This window comes from Ambystoma mexicanum, chromosome 8 (genome assembly GCF_040938575.1).
Source record: "Ambystoma mexicanum isolate Mex_15411 chromosome 8, UKY_AmexF1_1, whole genome shotgun sequence".
Lineage (NCBI taxonomy): Eukaryota > Metazoa > Chordata > Amphibia > Caudata > Ambystomatidae > Ambystoma > Ambystoma mexicanum.
In genome coordinates, this window is record NC_090929.1 from 11,782,251 (window position 1) to 11,808,117 (window position 25,867).

At 51.1% G+C, this 25,867-nt stretch overlaps 1 protein-coding gene across 4 annotated transcripts in view; it reads left to right on the forward strand.

The window, feature by feature from the left end:
- SH2D3C (SH2 domain containing 3C) overlaps window positions 1-25,867 on the forward strand; it is a 580,515-nt gene that overhangs the window by 456,807 nt on the left and 97,841 nt on the right. For all 4 annotated transcript variants that reach the window (XM_069609127.1, XM_069609128.1, XM_069609129.1 and 1 more), the window contains one exon: window positions 6,941-7,069. In XM_069609127.1, the coding sequence (XP_069465228.1) occupies window positions 6,941-7,069 (129 nt within the window). The remainder of the gene's footprint in view (window positions 1-6,940; window positions 7,070-25,867) is intronic.

Genomic DNA, 25,867 nt, shown 5'->3' on the forward strand with positions numbered 1-25,867 from the left:
GGGTACACCTGGTGTGGGGGAAAAGGGGACCAGAACCCCACAGCTCACTCTCGGGGGGGCATGGGGTACACCTGGTGTGGGGGAAAGGGGACCAGAACCCCACAGCTCACTCTCAGGGGGGAGCATGGGGTACACCTGGTGTGGGGGAAAGGGGACCAGAACCCCACAGCTCACTCTCAGGGGGGAGCATGGGGTACACCTGGTGTGGGGGAAAGGGGACCAGAACCCCACAGCTCACTCTCGGGGGGGCATGGGGTACACCTGGTGTGGGGGAAAAGGGGACCAGAACCCCACAGCTCACTCAGAGGGGGGGGCATGGGGTACACCTGGTGTGGGGGGAAAGGGGACCAGAACACCCCATCTCACCCGCAGGGCTCTCTACACATCCAGCCCAGGGGTACAACAGGGTGTGGGGGAAAGGGGACCAGAACACCCCATCTCACCCACTGGGCTCTCTACACATCCAGCCCAGGGGTACACCGGGGTGTGGGGGGAAAAGGGACCAGAACACCCCATCTCACCCACAGGGGCCTCTGCACATCCAGCCCAGGGGTACACCGGGGTGTGAGGGAAAGGGACCAGAACACCCCATCTCACCCACAGGGCCCTCTACACATCCAGCCCAGGGGTACATTGGGGTGTGAGGGAAGGGAACCAGAACACCCCATCTCACCCACAGGGCCCTCTACACATCCAGCCCAGGGGTACATTGGGGTGTGAGGGAAGGGAACCAGAACACCCCATCTCACCCACAGGGCCCTCTACACATCCAGCCCAGGGGTACATTGGGGTGTGAGGGAAGGGAACCAGAACACCCCATCTCACCCACAGGGCCCTCTGCACATCCAGCCCAGGGGTACACTGGGGTGTGGGGGAAGGGACCAGAACACACCATCTCACCCACAGGGCCCTCTACACATCCAGCCCAGGGGTACACTGGGGTGTGGGGGAAGGGACCAGAACACACCATCTCACCCACAGGGCCCTCTGCACATCCAGCCCAGGGGTACACTGGGGTGTGGGGGGAAAGGGGACCAGAACACCTCATCTCACCCACAGGGCCCAGGGGTACACTGGGGTGTGGGGAAAGGGGACCAGAACACCCCATCTCACCCACAGGGCCCTCTGCACATCCAGCTCAGGGGTACACCGGGGTGCGAGGGAAGGGGACCAGAACACCCCATCTCACCCACACGGCCCTCTGCACATCCAGCTCAGGGGTACACCGGGGTGTGGGGGAAGGGGACCAGAACACCCCATCTCACCCACAGGGCCCTCTGCACATCCAGCCCAGGGGTACACCGGGGTGCGTGGGAAGGGGACCAGAACACCATCTGAAACAGCAGTGTCCACGCAACATCCCTGCTCACCCACTAGCCCCCCGAAGAGCACACAGGACCCCAGCTTCTCCACACATACCTTCCAGGGCCTGCCCATGATCACACTGAGGGCCAGCGCATGATCACACTGAGGGCCAGCCCATGATCACACTGAGGGCCAGCGCATGATCACACTGAGGGGCAGCCCATGATCACACTGAGGGCCAGCCCATGATCACAATGTGGACCAGCGCATGATCACACTGAGGGGCCAGCCCATGATCACACTGAGGGCCAGCGCATGATCACACTGAGGGCCAGCCCATGATCACACTGAGGGCCAACCCATGATCACACTGAGGGCCAGCGCATGATCACACTGAGGGCCAGCCCATGATCACACTGAGGGCCAGCGTATGATCACACTGAGGACCAGCCCATGATTACACTGAGGGCCAACCCATGATCACACTGAGGGCCAGCGCATGATCACACTGAGGGCCAGCCCATGATCACACTGAGGGCCAGCCCATGATCACACTGAGTGCCAGCCCATGATCACTCTGAGGGCCAGCGCATGATCACACTGAGGGCCAGCCCATGATCACACTGAGGGCCAGCCCATGATCACAATGTGGGCCAGCGCATGATCACACTGAGGGGCCAGCCCATGATCACACTGAGGGCCAGCGCATGATCACACTGAGGACCAGCCCATGATCACACTGAGGGCCAACCCATGATCACACTGAGGGCCAGCGCATGATCACACTGAGGCCCAGTCCATGATCACACTGAGGGCCAGCGCATGATCACACTGAGGACCAGCCCATGATCACACTGAGGGCCAACCCATGATCACACTGAGGGCCAGCGCATGATCACACTGAGGGCCAGCCCATGATCACACTGAGGGCCAGCGCATGATCACACTGAGGGCCAGCCCATGATCACACTGAGGGCCAGCGCATGATCACACTGAGGGCCAGCCCATGATTACACTGAGGGCCAGCGCATGATCACACTCAGGGCCAGCGCATGATCACAATGAGGGCCAGCGCATGATCACACCGAGGGCCAGCCCATGATCACACCGAGGGCCAGCCCATGATCACACGGAGTGCCAGTCCATGAACACACCGAGGGCCAGCCCATGATCACACCGAGGGCCAGCGCATGATCACACCGAGGGCCAGCCCATGTTCACACCGAGGGCCAGCGCATGATCACACTGAGGGCCAGCGCATGATCACACCGAGGGCCAGCCCATGATCACACCGAGGGCCAGCGCATGATCACACCGAGGGCCAGCCCATGATCACACCGAGGGCCAGCCCATGATCACACCGAGGGCCAGCGCATGATCACACCAAGGGCCAGCCCATGATCACATTGAGGGCCAGCCCATGATCACACTGAGGGCCAGCGCATGATCACACTGAGGGCCAGCCCATGACCACACTGAGGGCCAGCGCATGATCACACTGAGGGCCAGCGCATGATCACACCGAGGGCCAGCCCATCATCACACCGAGGGCCAGCCCATGATCACACCGAGGGCCAGCCCATGATCACACCGAGGGCCAGCGCATGATCACACCGAGGGCCAGCCCATGATCACATTGAGGGCCAGCCCATGATCATACTGAGGGCCAGCGCATGATCACACTGAGGGCCAGCCCATGATCACATTGAGGGCCAGCCCATGATCACACTGAGGGGCAGCGCATGATCACACTGAGGGCCAGCGCATGATCACACTGAGGGCCAGCCCATGATCACACTGAGAGGCAGCGCATGATCACACTGAGGGCCAGCGCATGATCACACTGAGGGCCAGCGCATGATCACACCGAGGGCCAGCCCATGATCACACCGAGGGCCAGCCCATGATCACACCGAGTGCCAGTCCATGATCACACCGAAGGCCAGCCCATGATCACACCGAGGGCCAGCGCATGATCACACCGAGGGCCAGCCCATGATCACACCGAGGGCCAGCGCATGATCACACCGAGGGCCAGCGCATGATCACACAGAGGGCCAGCCCATGATCACACCGAGGGCCAGCGCATGATCACACCGAGGGCCAGCCCATGATCACACCGAGGGCCAGCCCATGATCACACCGAGGGCCAGCGCATGATCACACTGAGGGCCAGCCCATGATCACATTGAGGGCCAGCCCATGATCACACCGAGGGCCAGCGCATGATCACACTGAGGGCCAGCCCATGATCACACTGAGGGCCAGCGCATGATCACACTGAGGGCCAGCGCATGATCACACTGAGGGCCAGCCCATGATCACATTGAGGGCCAGCCCATGATCACACTGAGGGGCAGCGCATGATCACACTGAGGGCCAGCCCATGATCACACTGAGGGCCAGCCCATGATCACACTGAGGGGCAGCGCATGATCACACTGAGGGCCAGCGCATGATCACACCGAGGGCCAGCCCATGATCACACCGAGGGCCAGCCCATGATCACACCGAGTGCCAGTCCATGATCACACCGAGGGCCAGCCCATGATCACACCGAGGGCCAGCGCATGATCACACCGAGGGCCAGCGCATGATCACACCGAGGGCCAGCCCATGATCACACCGAGGGCCAGCGCATGATCACACCGAGGGCCAGCGCATGATCACACAGAGGGCCAGCCCATGATCACACCGAGGGCCAGCGCATGATCACACCGAGGGCCAGCCCATGATCACACCGAGGGCCAGCCCATGATCACACCGAGGGCCAGCCCATGATCACACCGAGGGCCAGCGCATGATCACACCGAGGGCCAGCCCATGATCACACTGAGGGCCAGCCCATGATCACACTGAGGGCCAGCGCATGATCACACTGAGGGCCAGCCCATGATCACACTGAGGGCCAGCGCATGATCACACTGAGGGCCAGCGCATGATCACACTGAGGGCCAGCCCATGATCACATTGAGGGCCAGCCCATGATCACACTGAGGGGCAGCGCATGATCACATTGAGGGCCAGCGCAGTTGTGGGGAAACATACACCGCATAACACAATCGTGAGCATACTGGCCAACATTCTGTGACCAAAAAGATGTAGGATTTTTCAAGTTTCTAAAATAATAATTCGCATAACAATGACTTCACAGGAAAACACAAAACATACATTGTTGGCACCACTGATGCATTCTAAAATACACAACCCATCAAACAGCACAACATGGAAAGATGTTCAAATGTTAGAAATGTATAATTCTGAATGGTAACTTAACACCAAATTCTATTACACAGAAGGTAATCACACAGAGCTGGTAGGCAAAGCTTGCCAGTGCTCTGTAGCAGCAGCCCGGGCAGTATATATGTATTCCTGTAGTGCAAGTTGAACACTGAATGACATGGAGACTGATACCCCCGTCAGTGTGATAAGCAGATGCTGTGTGATGGTGTTACGCTCTGCCACTTGCCTTCACTGGTGGTTCACCTAAGGGTTGTATCGGCAAGAGTGCAGGGCAGAGTCACGTAGCTGTCAGGTCAGTGATTGGTCTGAGCCCAATCAAAGTGATCACCTACCAGCCCACTGTACACATTAATGTGTTGCATGCTCTGTCCTGCAGCCTGCCTTAGAGCCACATAAATTACCTGCCATTGTAAAAAGCAGTAGTGTCTGTCACCCAAATCTGTAGGCAGTAGGACTGCTTAAAAAGCAGCAGCCTACTGTCTAAATCAGTAGGGTTGGCAAGTATGCGTGAGGGTTCATCAGAGTTCTGGAGAGCAGCAGCTTGCCGACTCTTGACCTAAACACCTGTACTCCTAAAGCCTTATACTCCAGGACCTATCAGCACCCTCAACCCTAATTCTGCCTAACCTTTCAGCATCCTTGACCCTTACCCTCCGTGACCTACCAGCGCCATCGATCCTAATCCTACCTGACCTTTCGCCATCTTTGACCTTAATCTGACCTGACCTATCGGCATCCATGACCCTTACCCTCCCTGACCTATCAGCACACTTCACCCTAATTCTACCTAACCTATCAGCATTGTCTACCTTAATCCTACCTGACCTATTGGCATCCTTGACCCCTACCCTCCCTGACCTATCAGCACACTTCACCCTAATTCTACCTAAACTTTCAGCATCGTCGACCTTAATCCTACCTGACCTATCGGCATCCTTGACCCTTACCCTCCCTGACCTATCAGCATCCTTGACCCTTACCCTCCCTGACCTATAAGTGCCATCGATCCTAATCCTGCCTGACCTTTCAGCATCCTTGACCCTTACCCTCCCTGACTTATCAGCGCCCTTGACCCTAATTCTACCTAACCTATCAGTATCTTCGACTCTAATCCTGCCTGACCTTTCAGCATCCTAGACCCTTACCCTCCCTAACCTATCAGCGTCATCGATCCTAATCTTGCCTGATCTTTCAGCATCTTCGACACCTTAATCCTGTCTGATCTTTCAGCATCCTGGACCCTTACCCTCCCTGACCTACCAGCGCCATCGATCCTAATCCTACCTGACCTATCAGCATCTTTGACCTTAATCCTACCTGACATATCGGCATCCTTGACTCTTACCCTCCCTGACCTATAAGCACACTAGAGCCTCATTCTACCTAACCTATCAGCATCGTCAACCTTAATCCTACCTGACCTATCGGCATCCCCAACTCATATCCTCCTTCAGCTATTGGTTTCCTCATGGCTTATCCTCCTGGACCTTCCACCGAAATCAACTCTTCTGTACCTTAACCTATCAGCGTCCTGTAGCCCTTTCCTCCTTGACCTACCGGCATCCATGACTCTTATCCTCTTTGAGAAACCAGGATCCTTGACTCTTACCCTCCCTGACCCATAAGCACACTAGAGCCTAATTCTACCTAACCTATCAGTGTCCTTGACCATTATCCTCTTTGACCTGCCAGTGTCTGTGACCCATATGCACCCCTAATTAATCAGCACCGTTATCCTTCCTGATTTACCAGCGTCCATGACCCGATCCTCATGACCTATGGGCGCCCTAGGCCCCTATTCTCCTTCACTTTGGGGGTTCCTGGACACGGACCCGTGACACACTACCACATATTCTGTGCTCGCCGAGTATCATCAGGATTCCTCAATGGTGTCAAGGTTCTCCACCAACAGCAACACTAAGATGTCCCCCAAGGATGCGTCCAGGGTCTTTTCATTTGCTCCATTTATGCTGCCTGCCTGCAGGATAACTTCTCCCCTCACTCCTCTCCTTCACCTAAGATCTTTTTGTGGTTTGCACTAAAATCTACCCTTCTTCCCTCACTAACTCGCTTCAATCTCCCCCTTCCTTAGATGCTTCTTGACACCCATTCCTGGATGGCCGCTTGCTAACTTCCTCTAAACACGGATAACACTGACATCCCTACTGTTCCCAAACCTGTGGCTCCAGAACCATCGTTGAGGCCCGTCTCTATTCTCCTTTCCTTGGGGCCTAAAGTCTTGAGACCCACATTGATTCTGAAATTGACTGTTCATCAGCTCTACGGACATACATACTCAACACCTGCAATGTACCCACAACCCAGAGACCAAAGCCTTGATTGGATTCAAGATCGCCCATTATTAATATCAATTTTCTTCCATCTTTCACAGTTTTCGAAAGAAAAATACATCCTAGACTCCTCCCCAGAGAAGCTGCACAAAGAATTGGAGGAAGAGCTGAAACTGAGCAGCACAGACCTGCGGAGCCATGCCTGGTACCACGGGCGCATACCACGGGAGGTAAGTTGGCGTGATGCTTGCAATCCCATCTACTAGCTTATGCTTTCACACATGAATCAAGAGGGGATGGGCACAGCCAACCATGTCTGGATCTGAGGCGAATCCCAAGGGAGGTCATGGGGGACCCGACCAGTACCATTGGTACATCTTCTGGGGGGTAAGGTGGCGTGATGCTGGCAGCCCCATCTACTAGCTTATGCTTTCACACACGACTCAAGAGGGGACAGGCACAGCCAACCATGTCTGTATCTGAGGGGAATTGCAAAGCACCGTAGGGGGGTATCTGTACTCCTGCTCTCTATATGGCAGAGTAGAGGCACAGAGCACCCCAGCCAAGGTTCTCTATATTGGTATTGTGGTCGAGCAAGGCGTAAACTCTCGGGAGGTGATGCGGGCTGGTTCTTAAGTACAGTGTAGTCCACAAGCACCCACAAATGAATGTCCACACTATGTTAGTGATTATTATGTTAGTGTTATGTCATATCATATCATATCAAAATACAGTCTTTATATAAATAAGGTTCAAGGTTATATACACAATCACAATAACATACTTTGGACTCTGGCAATACTATAATGGAAAATATATACAGGTCTACGTGGTGCCACTCTTAACTATCGATTCCTTTGAAATGCTAACAGTTCAAATGGCATACGAATCAGATTATAAGATGAATCAGCGATAGACACAGAAAGAAAGCAAGTTAAATCAAGCAATGGCAGAACAGACCACCGTCTACCAAGAGACAGTTCTGTGCGAGGATCCCCCCTCTTGGGCAACCTGTAAGTAAAGCGTATTTGACAAGCCCAGTCCAAGTATGCTCGATATAGTCTTGATTCCTTCTAAAAGGTTCTACGACCCCAAAGTACTTGGTTTCCTAGGGTTCTTCGATGAGTTGTCGACGGGCCCTTCTTGAGTGGGAGCCATGGGTTGTTGAGAGTCAGTGAAGAAAAGGGTGAAAACTGTTGTGGCGGCAGCAGCTTCCATTCTTGCGGTGCTTGTTGATGATCGGTCAAAAATGTCCTGCAAGCTGAGGCGTGCGGTGCACCTCAACAACGAGAGTTTGTTGCCGCAAAGAGTTAATGAAGACCTTTGGCCCAGCAAGGGCGTCGGGTCCTCTCTGGGGTCTTCGGGTGGCAGGAAACCCACCGGTGGGTTCTCCTCAGTCGTCGTCGGCCTTGACTTTCTCCGGCAGGACGAAAGCGGTTGACGGTGATGAGCAAGGGAGTCCTTGAGTCAAATGTCTTAGGCAAAGGAGCACTGTGGCTCTGGTCGGCGACGGCATTCGTCGACGGTGATGAACTCCAATGTCCGGGCGCTTTCCTTCATGATTCCGCAGCGGTCCCCTTCTCCGTCGGCAGCCTTTCAAGGGTCTGACGTCCAGAGAGCTTTGGCAAACATCAGCTGGTGCACGATGGTCACTCGTAGCTCGGTAAGAGGTCTCCTAGCCAGGTCACCTCTTGGTTCACTCTCTTGACAGTCATGCAGATTTCAGATTAGCAAAGGACAGCAGCACCAATTCCTCTTCCAGCCGACTTCAAGGTTAAGCATCAAGTATCAACTTCAGCTTCTGAACGATTTCCATCAGTGAGAGGCCCCCAGATATACTGTTGATCTCCCATTCACTCTGCTGGGTCACACTCAGAGAACCAATCACTCAGAAGGGCATTCAGGCAGTCAGGCAGCCAATCAGGCGCACAGTGCATTCAGGCCATTCTTCTCCATCCAGGCACTCAGCACACAGAATGTGGATTCGGACAAATACTCTGCCATTCAGCACTACACACTGCATTCATACCAGTTTCTGGCAGGGCTGTCTCAGTCATTGTGTCAAACACCAGATACTAGACGCCCACAACATGAAATGGCGTATTCGTCACTCACTCCATTAACCCAGGTCCCACCCACGGGCGTACCCACAACATACAGCAATTGGGAAGGCTCCAGCCAGTCTAGTCGGCACTTCCCCACACTTCCGTATATGGAACGTCCACCCAACAGCCAGTCAGGGGGAAGGGACAGAGTCAGGGCTTCTCAGGACTTCAGGAAAAATAATGTAACAGGCGATAGAAAGCAAGAGGCCACAGGGGCCATCTTGTTTCCTATCAGGAATCAACTGATTCCAATGGCAGGGCCTGGGTATCCCCAAAATGGAGGCTACTCAGGGCACCTGTCAAATTCAGCATGGAGCAACCACCAGTCCATACCCTGCTATGTGGGCCACACACATGTGCCCAAAAACATACACTATGGGCACAGGGTTGTACCCCCACCCATGGGTGCCATAAGGGTATCCCAAGGGTCTGTTCACCACAACCAAAAAGAGGAAGAGCCACACCGCCAGGAGTCCCACATGAACTCCTGCATTGAAAACAAGACAGAACATACATGATAAAGCAATAAAGGACAAGGATATGGATGCCCTGTCCCTCCAATGCATTTCCAGCATCACAGTTGCCCCCCAGACTGAGGTTAGAGCGTCTAATCTCCCACTCCCACGAGATTGACACCCTCATCCAGACAGTCAACATACCTTCTGGAAAGGCCATCTGCATTATCGTGACTCTTCCTTGGTCTATGCTCTATGGTGAAGTCTAGCCCTTGCAGGCTAATGGACCACCTGAGTAGTTTCAGCGTTTCACCCACCATCCGCATAAGCCACTTTAGGGGCTTATGATCTGTTTGGACCTTGACGGTAGATCCCGTAAGGTAGGGCCTAAAACGCCTAAGGCTCCAAACTATGCTGAAACATTCCTTTTCAACAGTAGCCCACCTAAGTTCTCTACCCTTGAGTTGTCTACTGATGAATATGGTAGGATGTTCCCTCCCTTTGTCATCTAACTGGGACAAGACAGCTCCAATTCCGGTGTCTCAGGCATCCGTCAAGACGATAAAGTGTTTGCTGTAATCAGGCGCACACAACACAGGTGCCCTACCAGAATTTCTTTTAAGCCAGCAAAGGCCTTTTGAGAGTCTTCTGTCCAATTAACCTTCCTTGGTTGTTTGGGCGATGTCAGAGCTATCAGAGGGGCAGCTATGGTTCCATAGTCCGCCATGAAGTTGCGATAATACCCAGTGAGGCCCACAAAGGCTCTCATCTGGGTTTCAGTAGTGGGAGTCTCCCAGTCATGTACATCCTGTACTTTACGGGGGAGAGATTGGATTTGACCCCCTCCTACCTCATGACCAAGATACGTGACTTTCCCCTGAGCTATCTGGCACTTGGTGGCCTTGATAGTGAGGTTAGCCCTTTTCAAGGCCTGCACCACCTTATCTAGATGAGTCAAATGCTCTTCCCAAGTGGAACTGTAGATGGCAATGTCGTCTAGGTAGGCCACACAAAAGGCCTCCAGCCCACTGAGCGCATGATTGACCAATCGCTGGAAGGTGGCAGGTGCATTTTTCAACCCTAAAGGCATGACTCTAAACTGGCAGAGCCCCTCAGGTGTTGAGCATGCAGTCTTTTCCTTGGCATGGTCCGTCAGAGCTATTTGCCAAAAGCCTGAGGTAAGGTCAAAGGTGCTCACAAATTTGGGAGCAACTATGGTGTCCATGAGATCATCAGCCCGGGGCAATGGGTGTGCGTCAGTTTTGGTGACAGCATTGACCCCTCTGTAGTGCACACAGAACTGCCAATCCTTGGTACCTGCCTGGGAACTTGCCTTGGGAACAAGGACCACTGGACTGGACCAGGGACTGGTTGAGGGTTCAATAACACCCAGATCCAACATCTTGGCGACCTCAGCCTGGATGTGGTTCTTCACAGTGTCTGACATCCTGTAGCATCTGCTTTTGACAGGTACGCTGTCACCAGTGTCAATTTCGTGCCTGCACCATGGAGTGAGGCCTGGTGTCAGCGAGAACAGAGGGGCATACTGCTGGAGCAAAGCCCTGCAGGCCCTCTGCTGCTCTGGAGTCAGATCTGGAGAGAGATGCACTCCCTCCACTGAGCCATCCTGAGGGTTGCTATGCAGCAAATCAGGAAGGGGTTCACTCTCATCCTGTTCTTGCTCTGAAGCTAGCAAGAGACATGAGACTTACACTCGCCTATGGAAAGGTTTGAGCCTGTTGACGTAGAATACTTGAGGGGCTACCCCAGAGACTCCCATATCAACCAGATAATTGACTTTGCCCATCTTGGAGATTATCCTGAAGGGTCCAGTCTACTTATCTGCCAAAGCTTGAGGCTTGGTAGGCTCCATTACAAGGATTTCCTGTCCCGGAGTCCAATCCACTTGCGAGGCTTTAAGGTCATGCCAGTACTTATTCAATTCCTGGCTGGCCTTGAGATTCGCTGTTAGCTGACTCATCATCTGTGTCATCCTCCGTCTGAGGCCTAACACATAGTCCCCCACTTGCTTGGCGGGACCTGGAGGGGGGCCTCCCAACCTTCTCTGATCAAGGCAAGGGGCCCCCTCACGGAATGTCCAAAGAGTAACTCAAAGGGGCTAAAATCAACACCCTCTTGAGGAACCTTTCTGTAAGCGAACAGCAGGCATGGCAGGGGGAGATCCCATCGTCATCATAAAACATCATCATAAAATATCATACAACATTTGTGCACACTTAGATCATATTTCACAAAAGCTTCATATGCGTCATATATACAAATTTAATAATGTCACCATTAGCAAATGTTTTTAAAACATCCAATTAAAACAACCTATTAAAAGAATATTAACATTATCATGAGATCCAAAATGAGTGCACATTAATAAAAGCAACACTCTAAAGAGCAGATCCTCTATGTGCAACTTTCCCAAAGCTGTACCTTGATTAGGATCTGTGTGTTTGAGACTGAAACCAAACAATCTACACAAGTGTGGCATGTAGTCATTCTTAAACCTGTGCACATGCAGACTTTGTAAGCAGGTGCTTGTGTTATTATTTTGATTTAAGTATAAGATCCAAAAAATGTACTAGCACGATTTTTACTGCTATTTTTGGGGAATTAAAGATCTTATGCCAAATCTCTGTATCAGTCATAGGACAATATGTATTGAGTACTTCCTTAAAGAGGACCTTGCGTTTGAGCATTAAATCAGGGCATTCCACAATTATATGTTGCAATGTTTCATTAACATTTTTGTTATTACAGAAATGACAAAAATTCAGGTCCTTGCTGATAATGCCTCACATTGCCAGTATGTCAATTGTCGGACAGAGGTTTAGTCTAAATCTTGGGTACTGGCTTCTCATGTATTGCGATGGTCTTTTAATCAGATAATCAGCCATACTGCGAAAATTATTGTGTCCAAACAGTGCCATGTCAAAATCTACATGAGTGCTACATTTATCCTGTGTGCGGATCCACTCATGATGGTACAGTTTATTTTTGCTCTTACTGGGTTTGTGATTAAGAGCTCAATAGTTTTATTAGCATCAACAAGAGCATCTAATATAAAATGTCGCCATTGTCTTGGAAACTCATGCGCAGATGTTAATAGATAATGAGAATATTATTTGTCCTATGTCCCAGTAAGCATTTTCTCATCTTCCATAGGACTTGAACATGCAATGAAAGCAATCCTAATTCGATTCGCAATATGGCAGTGGCGGTGCTTTTGGGCAAATTTAATACTCGCTTCCAAAAGCGAGCTTCAAACTTGTTCCAAAATTGTTGTTTTCTTGGGACTTTTGTTTCTGCGTCATAAGTAATGATAGCAATTACTTTTTGTTGATAAAATGTCATAATATGGTTGCAGGCGAATTTGCCATGTTTGTAAAGCACATTTTTTGTTTGTGACGTAAGATTGACTAATTTCATGTCTAGGCTGAGTATATATGCTTTGTCATTTGGTTGACAATCCTTCTTTAGTCGGAGGGTTGAGGTAGCCGTTAACCAACCTAAGGCTTTGTTTGATTTGGTTCACTCCCTCTCCTCTCCTGCTAAGTCAGACACTCAGGTTGTGCCTACCCAAGATCTTTGCGATTCTCTCTCCTGTTTTTTTCAAACCAAGATTGAGACTATTCGTAACACTATTAGTTTTTCTGGTGGGGAGTCTGCCACTGTATCCTCTTTTTATTCCTCTCTGTCACTCAATTCCACTTGGTCTGTCTTCCCTATCTTTTCCGACCAAGATGTTCTTACGGCTATCCATCATCTTAAATCTGCCTGACCCTCTAACTCTATTCCTCTGGCTCTTCTTAAGGAGATCTCTGGTGACATTGTTTCACTGATTACATCTGCAGTTAATACATCTTTTTGTGATGGTTATATTCTAATGTCTTCAAACATGCGCTTGTGAACCCTTATCTTAAGAAGCCTTCTCTGAATCCTACTGTGCTTACTCATTTTCGACCTATCTCACTTCTTCCCTTCCTCATGAAGTTGTTGGAGTCTCTCGTTTGTCACTTGCGTTCCTCTTTTCTGGAATCTTTTTGTTTTTACTCTTTCCAGTCAGGTTTTCGTTCTGGGAGGGGTACTGAGTCAGTCTTCACCTCTGTGCTGGATGATCTTGCCCGTCTGGTTGATCAGGGTAGTGTCGGAGCAGTGATTTTGTTAGATCTTTCAGCTGCATCCAACACAGTTGACCATCCCACCCTGATCTCCCGGCTATCGGGACTGGCTTGTCCGGTCAGGTTTTGGCATGGTTCTCTGCCTTCCTGGCTGACCGCTCCCAGTTGGTCTCTCTCCCTCCCTTCCGTTCTAAGCCTGTTCTACTATCCTGCGGTGTCCCGCACGGCTCTGCATTGTCACCAACATTATTCAACATCTATATTAGGCCACTTCACTGCCTTCTTCAGACCCACGGTTTCCGGTATTACTCCTATGCCGATGACACGCAGATCTTGGTCCGTCATGATCTTACTCGGTCGGATACTGCTGCACGGCTTGGGGGTTGCCTTGAGGACCTGGGATCCTGGATGGCTGCGAACTGGCTCAAACCTAATGGTGAGAAAACAGGGGTTCTTGTTGTTGGTACCTCCAACTCCCTGTCTTTTTAGACGGCCGATTTCTGGGCTACCTCTTTGGGCCCTCCTCCTATGCATGTTCCTTCTGCAAAGAACCTGGGTGTTAAAATGGCTTCATCCCTATCTATGGGTGACAAGGTTGCGTCTGTCTACAGGTCGGGCCACTGCAAACTGAAAATTCTCAGGAAAGTTCTCCCTTTCATTCCTGTTCAATTTCAAGCATCTGTTGTTGTAGCTCTCGTACTTAGTACGATTGGCCATTGTAACTCTCTCTACCATGGTCAGCACTGCTATCTAATGCACAGCCTCCAGCTTCTCCAGAATGGCTTCCCGTTGAGAAGGGTGTTCCTTTCAAATCACTTTTCATTGTGCATCGTGCCTTTTATAAACTGGGCATGGAATACCTTCAGGCTAAGTTTCTTCCCTATGTTACCTCTCACCTGCTTCGTTTTCAGTCTGCTCTTATGGTTCAAGTCCCCCGGTTTAGACTTTCCCGTAAGGGCGGCCGTGCCTTTTGAGTTGCTGTGGCCACGGCCTGGAACTCTCTCCCTCACTCTTTGCGGGCCTTCTCTGATCATTTGTCCTTTCATCGCTCCCTAAACATTTTTTTGGTCTAATCCTTCTAATTATTCACTTTGTTTTTTGCCGGTTAGCGCCATGATGCCTTCGGACGAACGTGCGCTTTATAAATATCCATAACATAATATAACATACTGCTCAAGACCACATGTATCATCTACAAACCAGTCCCAAGTAGCACACCAGCGTATCTGACAGCTAAGCTCCACATATCGGATTGCACACGCGCCTCGTGCAGCAGATCGACCAACCACATCGAAACACAACCCGTCCGCAAAGAGAGGACCCACAAACAATCCTTTTCTTATCACACACCCACCCTCTGGAACTTGATTCTGGTATCTGCTCGAAATGCCCCCACAATTCTCCAATTTCACAAATCTCTCATGATGTGACGTTTTCAACAAAACCTGAACAAGGACTAATCTCAATAGCCGCACATACCGATACACAGACCACAACCCACAGTACTGCGCTACCTTTAAAAGATGGCAGCCCAAACGCTGGCTAGCCACACCCTGTTCAGCAGTCTTCTGCTTTCGAGTTAGGTCCGCACTTTAAACAATAAAATAAAAATACTCTGGAAATAGTGTAGGCTCCAAGCTGACATTCTAGGCTTCTTTAAAGTATCCAAACTAGATAATCGCACTCACAGGCAGGAAAAGACAGTATGAATATGTGCAGCCAGTGCAGAGTATACACATGGCAAGAAGTGCTGTTGCCTCTGGTCGCTTCCAGGGAAGTGTGCTCCATGCTGCAGTAAGGAGGTGGGCTAAGATCCACCCTTTTCTATTCATGGTAGAAGACAGGAGGGGTTCGGGATGAACTGGGGCAGTTTGGTCCAGTGCAATTCTTGTGGCCGCTGCCCACTGCAGAAACGTACTTCTGTCCATCCCACTCTCCAGTCCCATGTGGAAAATGCCTGTCTGGGTTGGCGGACAGCTCTGCCAATCAAGAGTACATTCCTCCCATTGTTGCCGAGGCTTCTGGGCATTTCTGGTTTGGATATTCTCTTTTAGACCCTCTGACCGGGCCCTCGGGGGCTTCTTCCTATCTCAGGTTCTGTTACTGAGAGCGTCAAGCTCACCAGGCTCTCCAAGAGCAGCCGACCGGTGGAGTGGAGTGGAGTGGAGTGGAGTGGACCATAGGTAAGGCCCACGCACTATATTTGTAATAAAATGGAATCTTTATATTTAGACGAGGCAAAGCCAAACACGATACAGTGGCAGGTGAGTAAAACTATGTAAAATTGCAAAGTCACAATGTAGCAAGTAAGTATCAGTTTTGAATACAGGTTATTTTAGAGTCCACATCCTTCCTAAAATGAGAACAGCAGTAAGAGAGTATGTAAAATGGTTTTCAGTTCAAGCAGGCAAGTCCATAAGAGACCAATTGGGACCAGTAATAGGGTCAGACGTTGGCGGGAGAGAGTTACCGTAGTGCAAATGTGCCACTCAAGGAGCAGTTCCTGGAGTTCCCTTGGAGGGAGACCCTCAAAGGTTTGTAACAATGAAGAAGAGGTCTATGGATAGAAAAAGCCACAAAGAAATTGGCCGCCAGTAGTGCAGGAGGGACAGAAGAGCAATGTCCTGGGACCATGTAAACCATTCGGCAGGATGCGGTTGGTGGTTTCTGAGACGGTTGCTTCACAGACTGTTCAGCGACTACCAAAGACTCCAGGGATGGCACATGGATGTAGTTGGGATTTGGCACATAGATGTAGTTGGGATTTGGCACATAGATGTAGTTGGGATTTGGCACATAGATGTAGTTGGGATTTGGCACATAGATGTAGTTGGGATTTGGCACATAGATGTAGTTGGGATTTGGCACACAGATGTAGTTGGGATTTGGCACACAGATGTAGCTGGGATTTGGCACACAGATGTAGTTGGGATTTGGCACATAGATGTAGTTGGGATTTGGCACACAGATGTAGTTGGGATTTGGCACATAGATGTAGTTGGGATTTGGCACATAGATGTAGTTGGGATTTGGCACATAGATGTAGTTGGGATTTGGCACACAGATGTAGTTGGGATTTGGCACATAGATGTAGTTGGGATTTGGCACATAGATGTAGTTGGGATTTGGCACATAGATGTAGTTGGGACTCGGCACATAGATGTAGTTGGGATTTGGCACATAGATGTAGTTGGGATTTGGCACATAGATGTAGTTGGGATTCGGCACATAGATGTAGTTGGGATTTGGCACATAGATGTAGTTGGGATTTGGCACATAGATGTAGTTGGGATTTGGCACATAGATGTAGTTGGGATTTGGCACATAGATGTAGTTGGGATTTGGCACATAGATGTAGTTGGGATTTGGCACATAGATGTAGTTGGGATTTGGCACACAGATGTAGCTGGGATTTGGCACACAGATGTAGTTGGGATTTGGCACATAGATGTAGTTGGGATTTGGCACATAGATGTAGTTGGGATTTGGCACATAGATGTAGTTGGGATTTGGCACACAGATGTAGTTGGGATTTGGCACACAGATGTAGTTGGGATTTGGCACATAGATGTAGTTGGGATTTGGCACATAGATGTAGTTGGGATTTGGCACATAGATGTAGTTGGGATTTGGCACACAGATGTAGTTGGGATTTGGCACATAGATGTAGTTGGGATTTGGCACTTTGGGATTTGGCACATAGATGTAGTTGGGATTTGGCACATAGATGTAGTTGGGATTTAGTTGGGATTTGGCACATAGATGTAGTTGGGATTTGGCACACAGATGTAGTTGGGATTTGGCACACAGATGTAGTTGGGATTTGGCACACAGATGTAGTTGGGATTTGGCACATAGATGTAGTTGGGATTTGGCACATAGATGTAGTTGGGATTTGGCACATAGATGTAGTTGGGATTTGGCACATAGATGTAGTTGGGATTTGGCACATAGATGTAGTTGGGATTTGGCACACAGATGTAGCTGGGATTTGGCACACAGATGTAGTTGGGATTTGGCACACAGATGTAGTTGGGATTTGGCACACAGATGTAGTTGGGATTTGGCACATAGATGTAGTTGGGATTTGGCACATAGATGTAGTTGGGATTTGGCACACAGATGTAGTTGGGATTTGGCACACAGATGTAGTTGGGATTTGGCACACAGATGTAGTTGGGATTTGGCACATAGATGTAGTTGGGATTTGGCACATAGATGTAGTTGGGACTCGGCACATAGATGTAGTTGGGATTTGGCACACAGATGTAGTTGGGATTTGGCACACAGATGTAGTTGGGATTTGGCACACAGATGTAGTTGGGATTTGGCACATAGATGTAGTTGGGATTTGGCACATAGATGTAGTTGGGATTTGGCACATAGATGTAGTTGGGATTTGGCACATAGATGTAGTTGGGATTTGGCACATAGATGTAGTTGGGATTTGGCACACAGATGTAGTTGGGATTTGGCACACAGATGTAGTTGGGATTTGGCACATAGATGTAGTTGGGATTTGGCACATAGATGTAGTTGGGATTTGGCACATAGATGTAGTTGGGATTTGGCACATAGATGTAGTTGGGATTTGGCACATAGATGTAGTTGGGATTTGGCACACAGATGTAGTTGGGATTTGGCACATAGATGTAGTTGGGATTTGGCACATAGATGTAGTTGGGATTTGGCACATAGATGTAGTTGGGATTTGGCACATAGATGTAGTTGGGACTTGGCACACAGATGTAGTTGGGATTTGGCACACAGATGTAGCTGGGACTCCCAGACTCTTGGAAGAATTATTATTCTCTAGTGGAAGATTCCCGGGTCCAGGGCAGGAGCAGAAAGTCGAGTTGGCTGCAGTTTCTGGTGATTCAGGGTTCCCACATCATCCTCGCACACAGGCTTCTGAGGGCTGAGACCCCAACAAGGATCTGGCATTAAAGAAAGCGTGCTGTAGAGGAGACAGCCACAGGATATGGACAGGAAGGTGACTTCAGTGGTGCAGTTGCAGGATTTGAGGCTGCATGGCCTCTGGAGCTTCCCATATCAGGGCAGACGGAGGCAGAGCATGTACCTGGGGTCCTGTGGTGATGATTCTCAGGTCGGTTTGGCTGTGAGAGTCTTTAGGGCTCTCCCAGCAATGGCACCGCTGCTTCTCGGTCTGGTGATGCAGTCATGGTCAGGAGCTTCAGGGAGATGAGTGTCAGGAAACGTAAGAACCCACTTACGGTCTCCTACTATGAGGGCGTCTTTCCTCCTGAGATTATTGCTTCTGTGGGGATTGGCCTTTCATCACCCTACCCCAAAAAAAGCCCTCCATCTAAGGAGTGAGTACACAGATGTACATCAAAGCAAGTTTACTGTACGAAGCTCCGGGGAGCAGTTAAATGGTTTTGCAGGACCAAACGAACTCAAGTCTCAACAATACAACATGAGTTGGCAGTTTCTATACTTTTTGCAACAGTATAAAACACTCCCAGATTCATTGATTACCCTCCTCCCCCAAATATGAATGGACAAAACCACTTCAAAGAAATTCCACCTTTCCCCAATTCTTCCATTTTCATTGGCCAGGCTCATCTTCATTATGATCTTTAGATCATATTCAGAACGCACCTCTTCTTGGGATTGGTTGTAGTAGGTTCTGACGTTGGCGCATGGTTTAAACATTAGTATTGAAAACAGAATTCATTGCTAGCATTAACTGGCCTAAGGCCTTTAACTTTAAGTAAGATTGTACATGGTCCTGCTGACGTATTTTGGCAAATAGAGGTCTGCTTAAACAGGATCTTTCTTTGAACCACAGATAGCCTTCTCCATTCCACAGACTCCTGGTGCCTTAATTTAATTTATGCTGCCACATGCACCCCCTGATGACCTGGACAAATAGTTAACCGTTGGACCGTGGCCTCGGGCCTTAGGTTTACTACCACCTACCAAATTACTAATTCCCTCTAAAGATTGTAATACAAAGGGCAAGATAGCATCTGTTCCCTTGCAAGGACTGTGAACCTTGCACTGTTCCTACGACCTTATTACTAAGTAACTAATTCTATTTCCCTTCAAGAATGTCCCTGCCATTTTCGAACGCCCGTGTGAAAAAGCCCTTCATATGAATTTGTGTTGCATTTGCAGTTTTAATATTGCTTCTTCATGTGTGATTCATGTGGATTTGCGATACTATTCCAGTTTTGCTGTCATACCCTCCTGCCATCAGTATGGTGTGCGCGACATTAATCCCTCGCAATGAAGGGAACCCTCCTTGACTACCCCGCCCCTTCCATGGTCAACATAGACCATAGTTTAAAAGGCGGGAGGTACACAGCCTGCTCTTCTTCCAGGCTGGAAGGAAAGAGGATACAGACAAGATTAGACCATCCCGGACATATGAACCCCACCCCCTTGTCCCAGAGGTTGGATCAGAGAACCTATGAAAAATCCCCCCTGCCAGTGTTTGGACAAGTCAGTAGACTAGGTAACCGCCCACTGAACGGTCACTCAGACAGATGCAAAGGGACCTGATCCAAACGGAATGAGGACGCAAACCTAAGGGGCAGAAAACCAAGAAATGGCAGCTGGCGGCTGATCCTTCTTTTGGAGGGGGCCTCACACGTGCAGCTGCATGTTAACATGAGTAAAGGAACCAAGTCTTCCCAAATAATCCAGCCAAAAGTCTTTCAATTCAGTAGTCAGGAAAGATCACGAGGCTCAGGCAGGGTCAAGGCAGGGGCAAGGCCGAGTAGACTAAACGAAGACGAAGAGGATCATCCAAACACAAGCCAATAGGCAAAGCAGAGGTCAGAAAACAAACAGGATCCAAGGCAAGAATGCAACGCTACCCACAGCTGGGATCCAAGGCAAGAATGCAACGCTACTCACAGCTGGGATCCAAGGCAAGAATGCTGCGCTACCCACAGCTGGGATCCAAGGCAAGAATGCAACGCTACCTACAGCTGGGATCCAAGGCAAGAATGCAACGCTACCCACAGCTGGGATCCAAGGCAAGAATGCAACGCTACTCACAGCTGGGATCCAAGGCAAGAATGCTGCGCTACCCACAGCTGGGATCCAAGGCAAGAATGCAGCGCTACCCACAGCTGGGATCCAAGGCAAGAATGCAGAGCTACCCACAGCTGGGATCCAAGGCAGGAATGCAACGCTACCCACAGCTGGGATCCAAGGCAAGAATGCAGGGCTACCCACAGCTGGGATCCAAGGCAAGAATGCAACGCTACCCACAGCTGGGATCCAAGGCAAGAATGCATCGCTACCCACAGCTGCTGGAACAGAAGGGCCGAGCACCAGTACGCTGTGGTCTATACTGGCGAGCAACGTACTGACATAGTGACATCACGGCATGGTGCCACATGCCAGCGCGATGAAGTCCCGAGTGCACTGCATACTGCATCTCTGGGGCTTGTTGCACTGAGGCCACACTGCTGGGATAAGCACCACGGCAATTGCCACACAGCCCGCTGTTTTGGGTGACCCCTGCCGAGTGAAGCTTGGCAACGAGGACGGAGCTGTGATCCAGTTCTCCCTTCCACATGAGAGGAAAGGATCATCGGTGAGGGTTCCTTCTGGTTTTCTTTAGAGAGGGTGTGCTTTGCCACCGGATTGCTTGAGGCGTCACAAGATGCTTGTGCAGAGCTTCAGGCTTTCCTCAAGCAGCAGGCCTTCCAGAGTGCAAGGTCAGAGATCCAGTTGTAGACAAAATGAGTGGGCATGAGGGTCTGCTTTTATCCCCCTCACAAGAGTGAACACTGCACTCAAACTCACTTCAAGCATGATTGAAATGGAGAGGTGGCCAGCCAATGGCAGACCATCCAACCAAGCACATCCAGCCATTCCCAGCAGGAATCGGCATAGGCCATTCTGAACTGTTTCCATGGTGACTACGGCCTCCAGTCCTGGGACACACACACCTAGTGGCTAAAGATGGCCACCACCTCGCTCCTACACAAACACGGACAAGGACATGTCACGTGACACCTCGGGTCTTAAAGGCAACCAATGAAACATCCATAATGAGGAATGGCGTAGGTCATCAAAAAGGACCCAGCGAGGTAAAATGGGGTCCTCCCAGGACTCCACAGACAAAAAAGACACCACCAGCCTAGCCACATTCCTAACAGAGAGAGGCTACTCTCGTTGGGAGACTACAGGGTATCGCTCGGGTACCCCAGTCTTAAGGATTCTTAAGGGAGAGGACAAAAACACATAGCACGCTCTCTGTCATGCTTGGTAAGAGAAAAAGGGGAGTGAAAAGAAAACGATAAAATAGAGGGTGGACACTCCAAGTTAGGCCAAATAACTCCAAAAATGTAATGCTGCCCTAACAATTTCCTCGAGAAGGCCACCCAAATAGAGGTTTTTTTTCTGGCCCCAACTCCTTCCCCCATAAGAGGCACCAGTGCTATCTTGGGAGTCAAGAAGATCTCGGTGGCAAAGAGAGTCAGATTAGTGATGACATAAGGGACGCCATCCAGCCTACATTGCTTTATCCGCAGCTGGGTCTGCATGCCAACTGATCCACAACGCAGAAAGTGGCCTAAAAGGCACCGGGTACACAGGGCAAACCTAGGACTCTCTAAGGCCCTATGGTAAACAAGGCAGGCCGGGCAACCTGGAGCAAGCCCCCTCCAACACAAGCTGGGTACACATGTGACAGCCCGCTGCAACATAGGTGTCCAAGGCCAGCTAGGCACCCTAAGGGCACGCCCGGTATGTCTGGTACTATCCCACTGCAACTGGAGGGCCCAGGAGAAACTGGGCCAACTGGGAGAATCCCCCACAAGATCAGGCTGGGCACTTAAGGCACAGCCCTTTGCAACCAATGTGCCCAAGGCCAGCTGGGCAACCTAGGAGCAACCCTTCCAAGCCCAAGGCAAGCTGGCAACTGCAGAACTACCCAAAATGGAATTCTGCCCTAACATGCAGCATGACACATGCAGTTCCAAGTGTGATCACAAACGTCTCTGTGGTAGCAGCACACCCCGGAAGGGCGGCCATGCGTGAGTGATACCAGTGTGTTCCTACATTGATGACAAAGCAGACTAAAGTCTGGTTCCCCAGGCGGGCACAATACAGCCTGGGGAAGGCTTTAGTGCTTTGAAACCCCCCTGGTGGTGGTACAGCGTCTAGTCAGTGCTGCATCCCCTGGATTCATAGTGAGCTTCAGGGGCGTTGCTAGGGGGGGCTAAAGGGGCTATAGCCCCTGATCTTTTGGTTGTAGCCCCGGATAGAATCTCAGGAGCTACAGCCAAAAGACTAGCTAGCCCCTAGTCCCAACAGTTCTGACATCAGCTTAGCTCCGGGTCTTTTCCAGACCTAGCAACTCCCCAGGTGAGCTTTAAGAAACCTTAGATCCCCCCGTTGCCGCTAAGCAAAGTTTCTGTGCTGTAAAAAGACACCAGCAATGGCTGAACATTTTCTTCGTAGGGGCAAGGAGAAAGAGTTATCAAAAGACGATTTCTCCTGGGCCGGCGGTGTGGTCTGCGGCAGTGAGGGAGTGTGCAAGGGCGTGTGCAAGGGAGTGTGCAAGGGAGCGTGCAAGGGAGTGTGCAAGGGAGTGTGCAAGGGCGTGTGCAAGGGAGTGTGCAAGGAAGTGTGCAAGGGAGTGTGCAAGGGAGTGTGCAAGGGCGTATGCAAGGGAGCGTGCAAGGGAGTGTGCAAGGGAGTGTGCAAGGGAATGTGCAAGGGCGTATGCAAGGGAGTGTGCAAGGGAGTGTGCAAGGGAGTGTGCAAGGGAGTGTGCAAGGGAGCGTGCAAGGGAGTGTGCAAGGGCGTGTGCAAGGGAGTGTGCAAGGGAGTGTGCAAGGGCGTATGCAAGGGAGTGTGCAAGGAAGTGTGCAAGGGAGTGTGCAAGGGAATGTGCAAGGGCGTATGCAAGGGAGTGTGCAAGGGAGTGTGCAAGGGAGCGTGCAAGGGCGTGTGCAAGGGAGTGTGCAAGGGAGCGTGCAAGGGAGTGTGCAAGGGAGTGTGCAAGGGCGTGTGCAAGGGAGTGTGCAAGGAAGTGTGCAAGGGAGTGTGCAAGGGAGTGTGCAAGGGCGTATGCAAGGGAGTGTGCAAGGAAGTGTGCAAGGGAGTGTGCAAGGGAGTGTGCAAGGGCGTATGCAAGGGAGTGTGCAAGGGAGTGTGCAAGGGCGTGTGCAAGGGAGTGTGCAAGGGCGTGTGCAAGGGCGTGTGCAAGGGAGTGTGCAAGGGCGTGTGCAAGGGAGCGTGCAAGGGCGTGTGCAAGGGAGTGTGCAAGGGAGTGTGCAAGGGCGTGTGCAAGGGAGTGTGCAAGGGAGCGTGCAAGGGCGTGTGCAAGGGAGCGTGCAAGGGCGTGTGCAAGGGAGTGTGCAAGGGCGTGTGCAAGGGAGTGTGCAAGGGCGTGTGCAAGGGCGTGTGCAAGGGCGTGTGCAAGGGAGTGTGCAAGGGCGTGTGCAAGGGAGCGTGGCATGATGCATACAGCAAGTGCCCAGCACCAGACTGCACATGATGCCATGGCCATAGGCATGGGGAGAACCCCCAGACACCTTTTGCCTCCAGTGAACCTTGCCATACATGGATCCCAGGCACGACAGGGAATACACTTGCAGAAGTGGACCCCATAACGGCTAAGGGGGCCACAGAGAGAAACAATCACACACCCGTGTGAAGAGCATGGCATTCGCGAAACCTGGCAGGCAAGTCATGCAACAGCACAGCGATGAACAGTATGTCCCACACACAGGCAGGACAGGTAACACTAATGTGACACGTCAGCAGTATGGACCTGCATGCGATAGACAACTTCTTACAGCTCTGCCATGAATAGACTTCATGGCAGATGTCAGTCACCCGAAGCCAGGGTCCTGAGCGAATTCACTTGGGATAGGTTGAGGAAGGGTCTTTTCATACACTTTCTGACCAGGCCTGTCCCATCTGGTGCTCATCCTTAAGCATGACACAGCGGCTCAACGCCTGTCCCATCTGGTGCTCATCCTTAAGCACCACACTGCTGCTCAACGCCTGTCCCATCTGGTGCTCATCCTTAAGCGCGACACTGCTGCTCAACGCCTGTCACATCTGGTGCTCATCCTTAAGCGTGACACTGCTGCTCAACGCCTGTCCCATCTGGTGCTCATCCTTAAGCATGACACTGCTGCTCAACGCCTGTCCCATCTGGTGCTCATCCTTAAGCACCACACTGCTGCTCAAAGCCTGTCCCATCTGGTGCTCATTCTTAAGCATGACACAGCGGCTCAACGCGTGTCCCATCTGGTGCTCATCCTTAAGCATGACACAGCGGCTCAACGCCTGTCCCATCTGGTGCTCATCCTTAAGCACCACACTGCTGCTCAACGCCTGTCCCACCTGGTGCTCATCCTTAAGCACCACACTGCTGCTCAACGCCTGTCCCATCTGGTGCTCATTCTTAAGCATGACACAGCGGCTCAACGCGTGTCCCATCTGGTGCTCATCCTTAAGCATGACACAGCGGCTCAACGCCTGTCCCATCTGGTGCTCATCCTTAAGCACCACACTGCTGCTCAACGCCTGTCCCATCTGGTGCTCATCCTTAAGCACCACACTGCTGCTCAACGCCTGTCCCATCTGGTGCTCATCCTTAAGCGCGACACTGCTGCTCAACGCTTGTCCCATCTGGTGCTCATCCTTAAGCATGACACAGCGGCTCAACGCCTGTCCCATCTGGTGCTCATCCTTAAGCACCACCCTGCTGCTCAACGCCTGTCCCATCTGGTGCTTATCCTCAAGCACCACACTGCTGCTCAACGCCTGTCCCATCTGGTGCTCATCCTTAAGCACCACACTGCTGCTCAACGCCTGTCCCATCTGGTGCTCATCCTTAAGCGCGACACTGCTGCTCAACGCCTGTCACATCTGGTGCTCATCCTTAAGCGTGACACTGCTGCTCAACGCCTGTCCCATCTGGTGCTCATCCTTAAGCATGACACTGCTGCTCAACGCCTGTCCCATCTGGTGCTCATCCTTAAGCACCACACTGCTGCTCAAAGCCTGTCCCATCTGGTGCTCATTCTTAAGCATGACACAGCGGCTCAACGCGTGTCCCATCTGGTGCTCATCCTTAAGCATGACACAGCGGCTCAACGCCTGTCCCATCTGGTGCTCATCCTTAAGCACCACACTGCTGCTCAACGCCTGTCCCATCTGGTGCTCATCCTTAAGCACCACACTGCTGCTCAACGCCTGTCCCATCTGGTGCTCATTCTTAAGCATGACACAGCGGCTCAACGCGTGTCCCATCTGGTGCTCATCCTTAAGCATGACACAGCGGCTCAACGCCTGTCCCATCTGGTGCTCATCCTTAAGCACCACACTGCTGC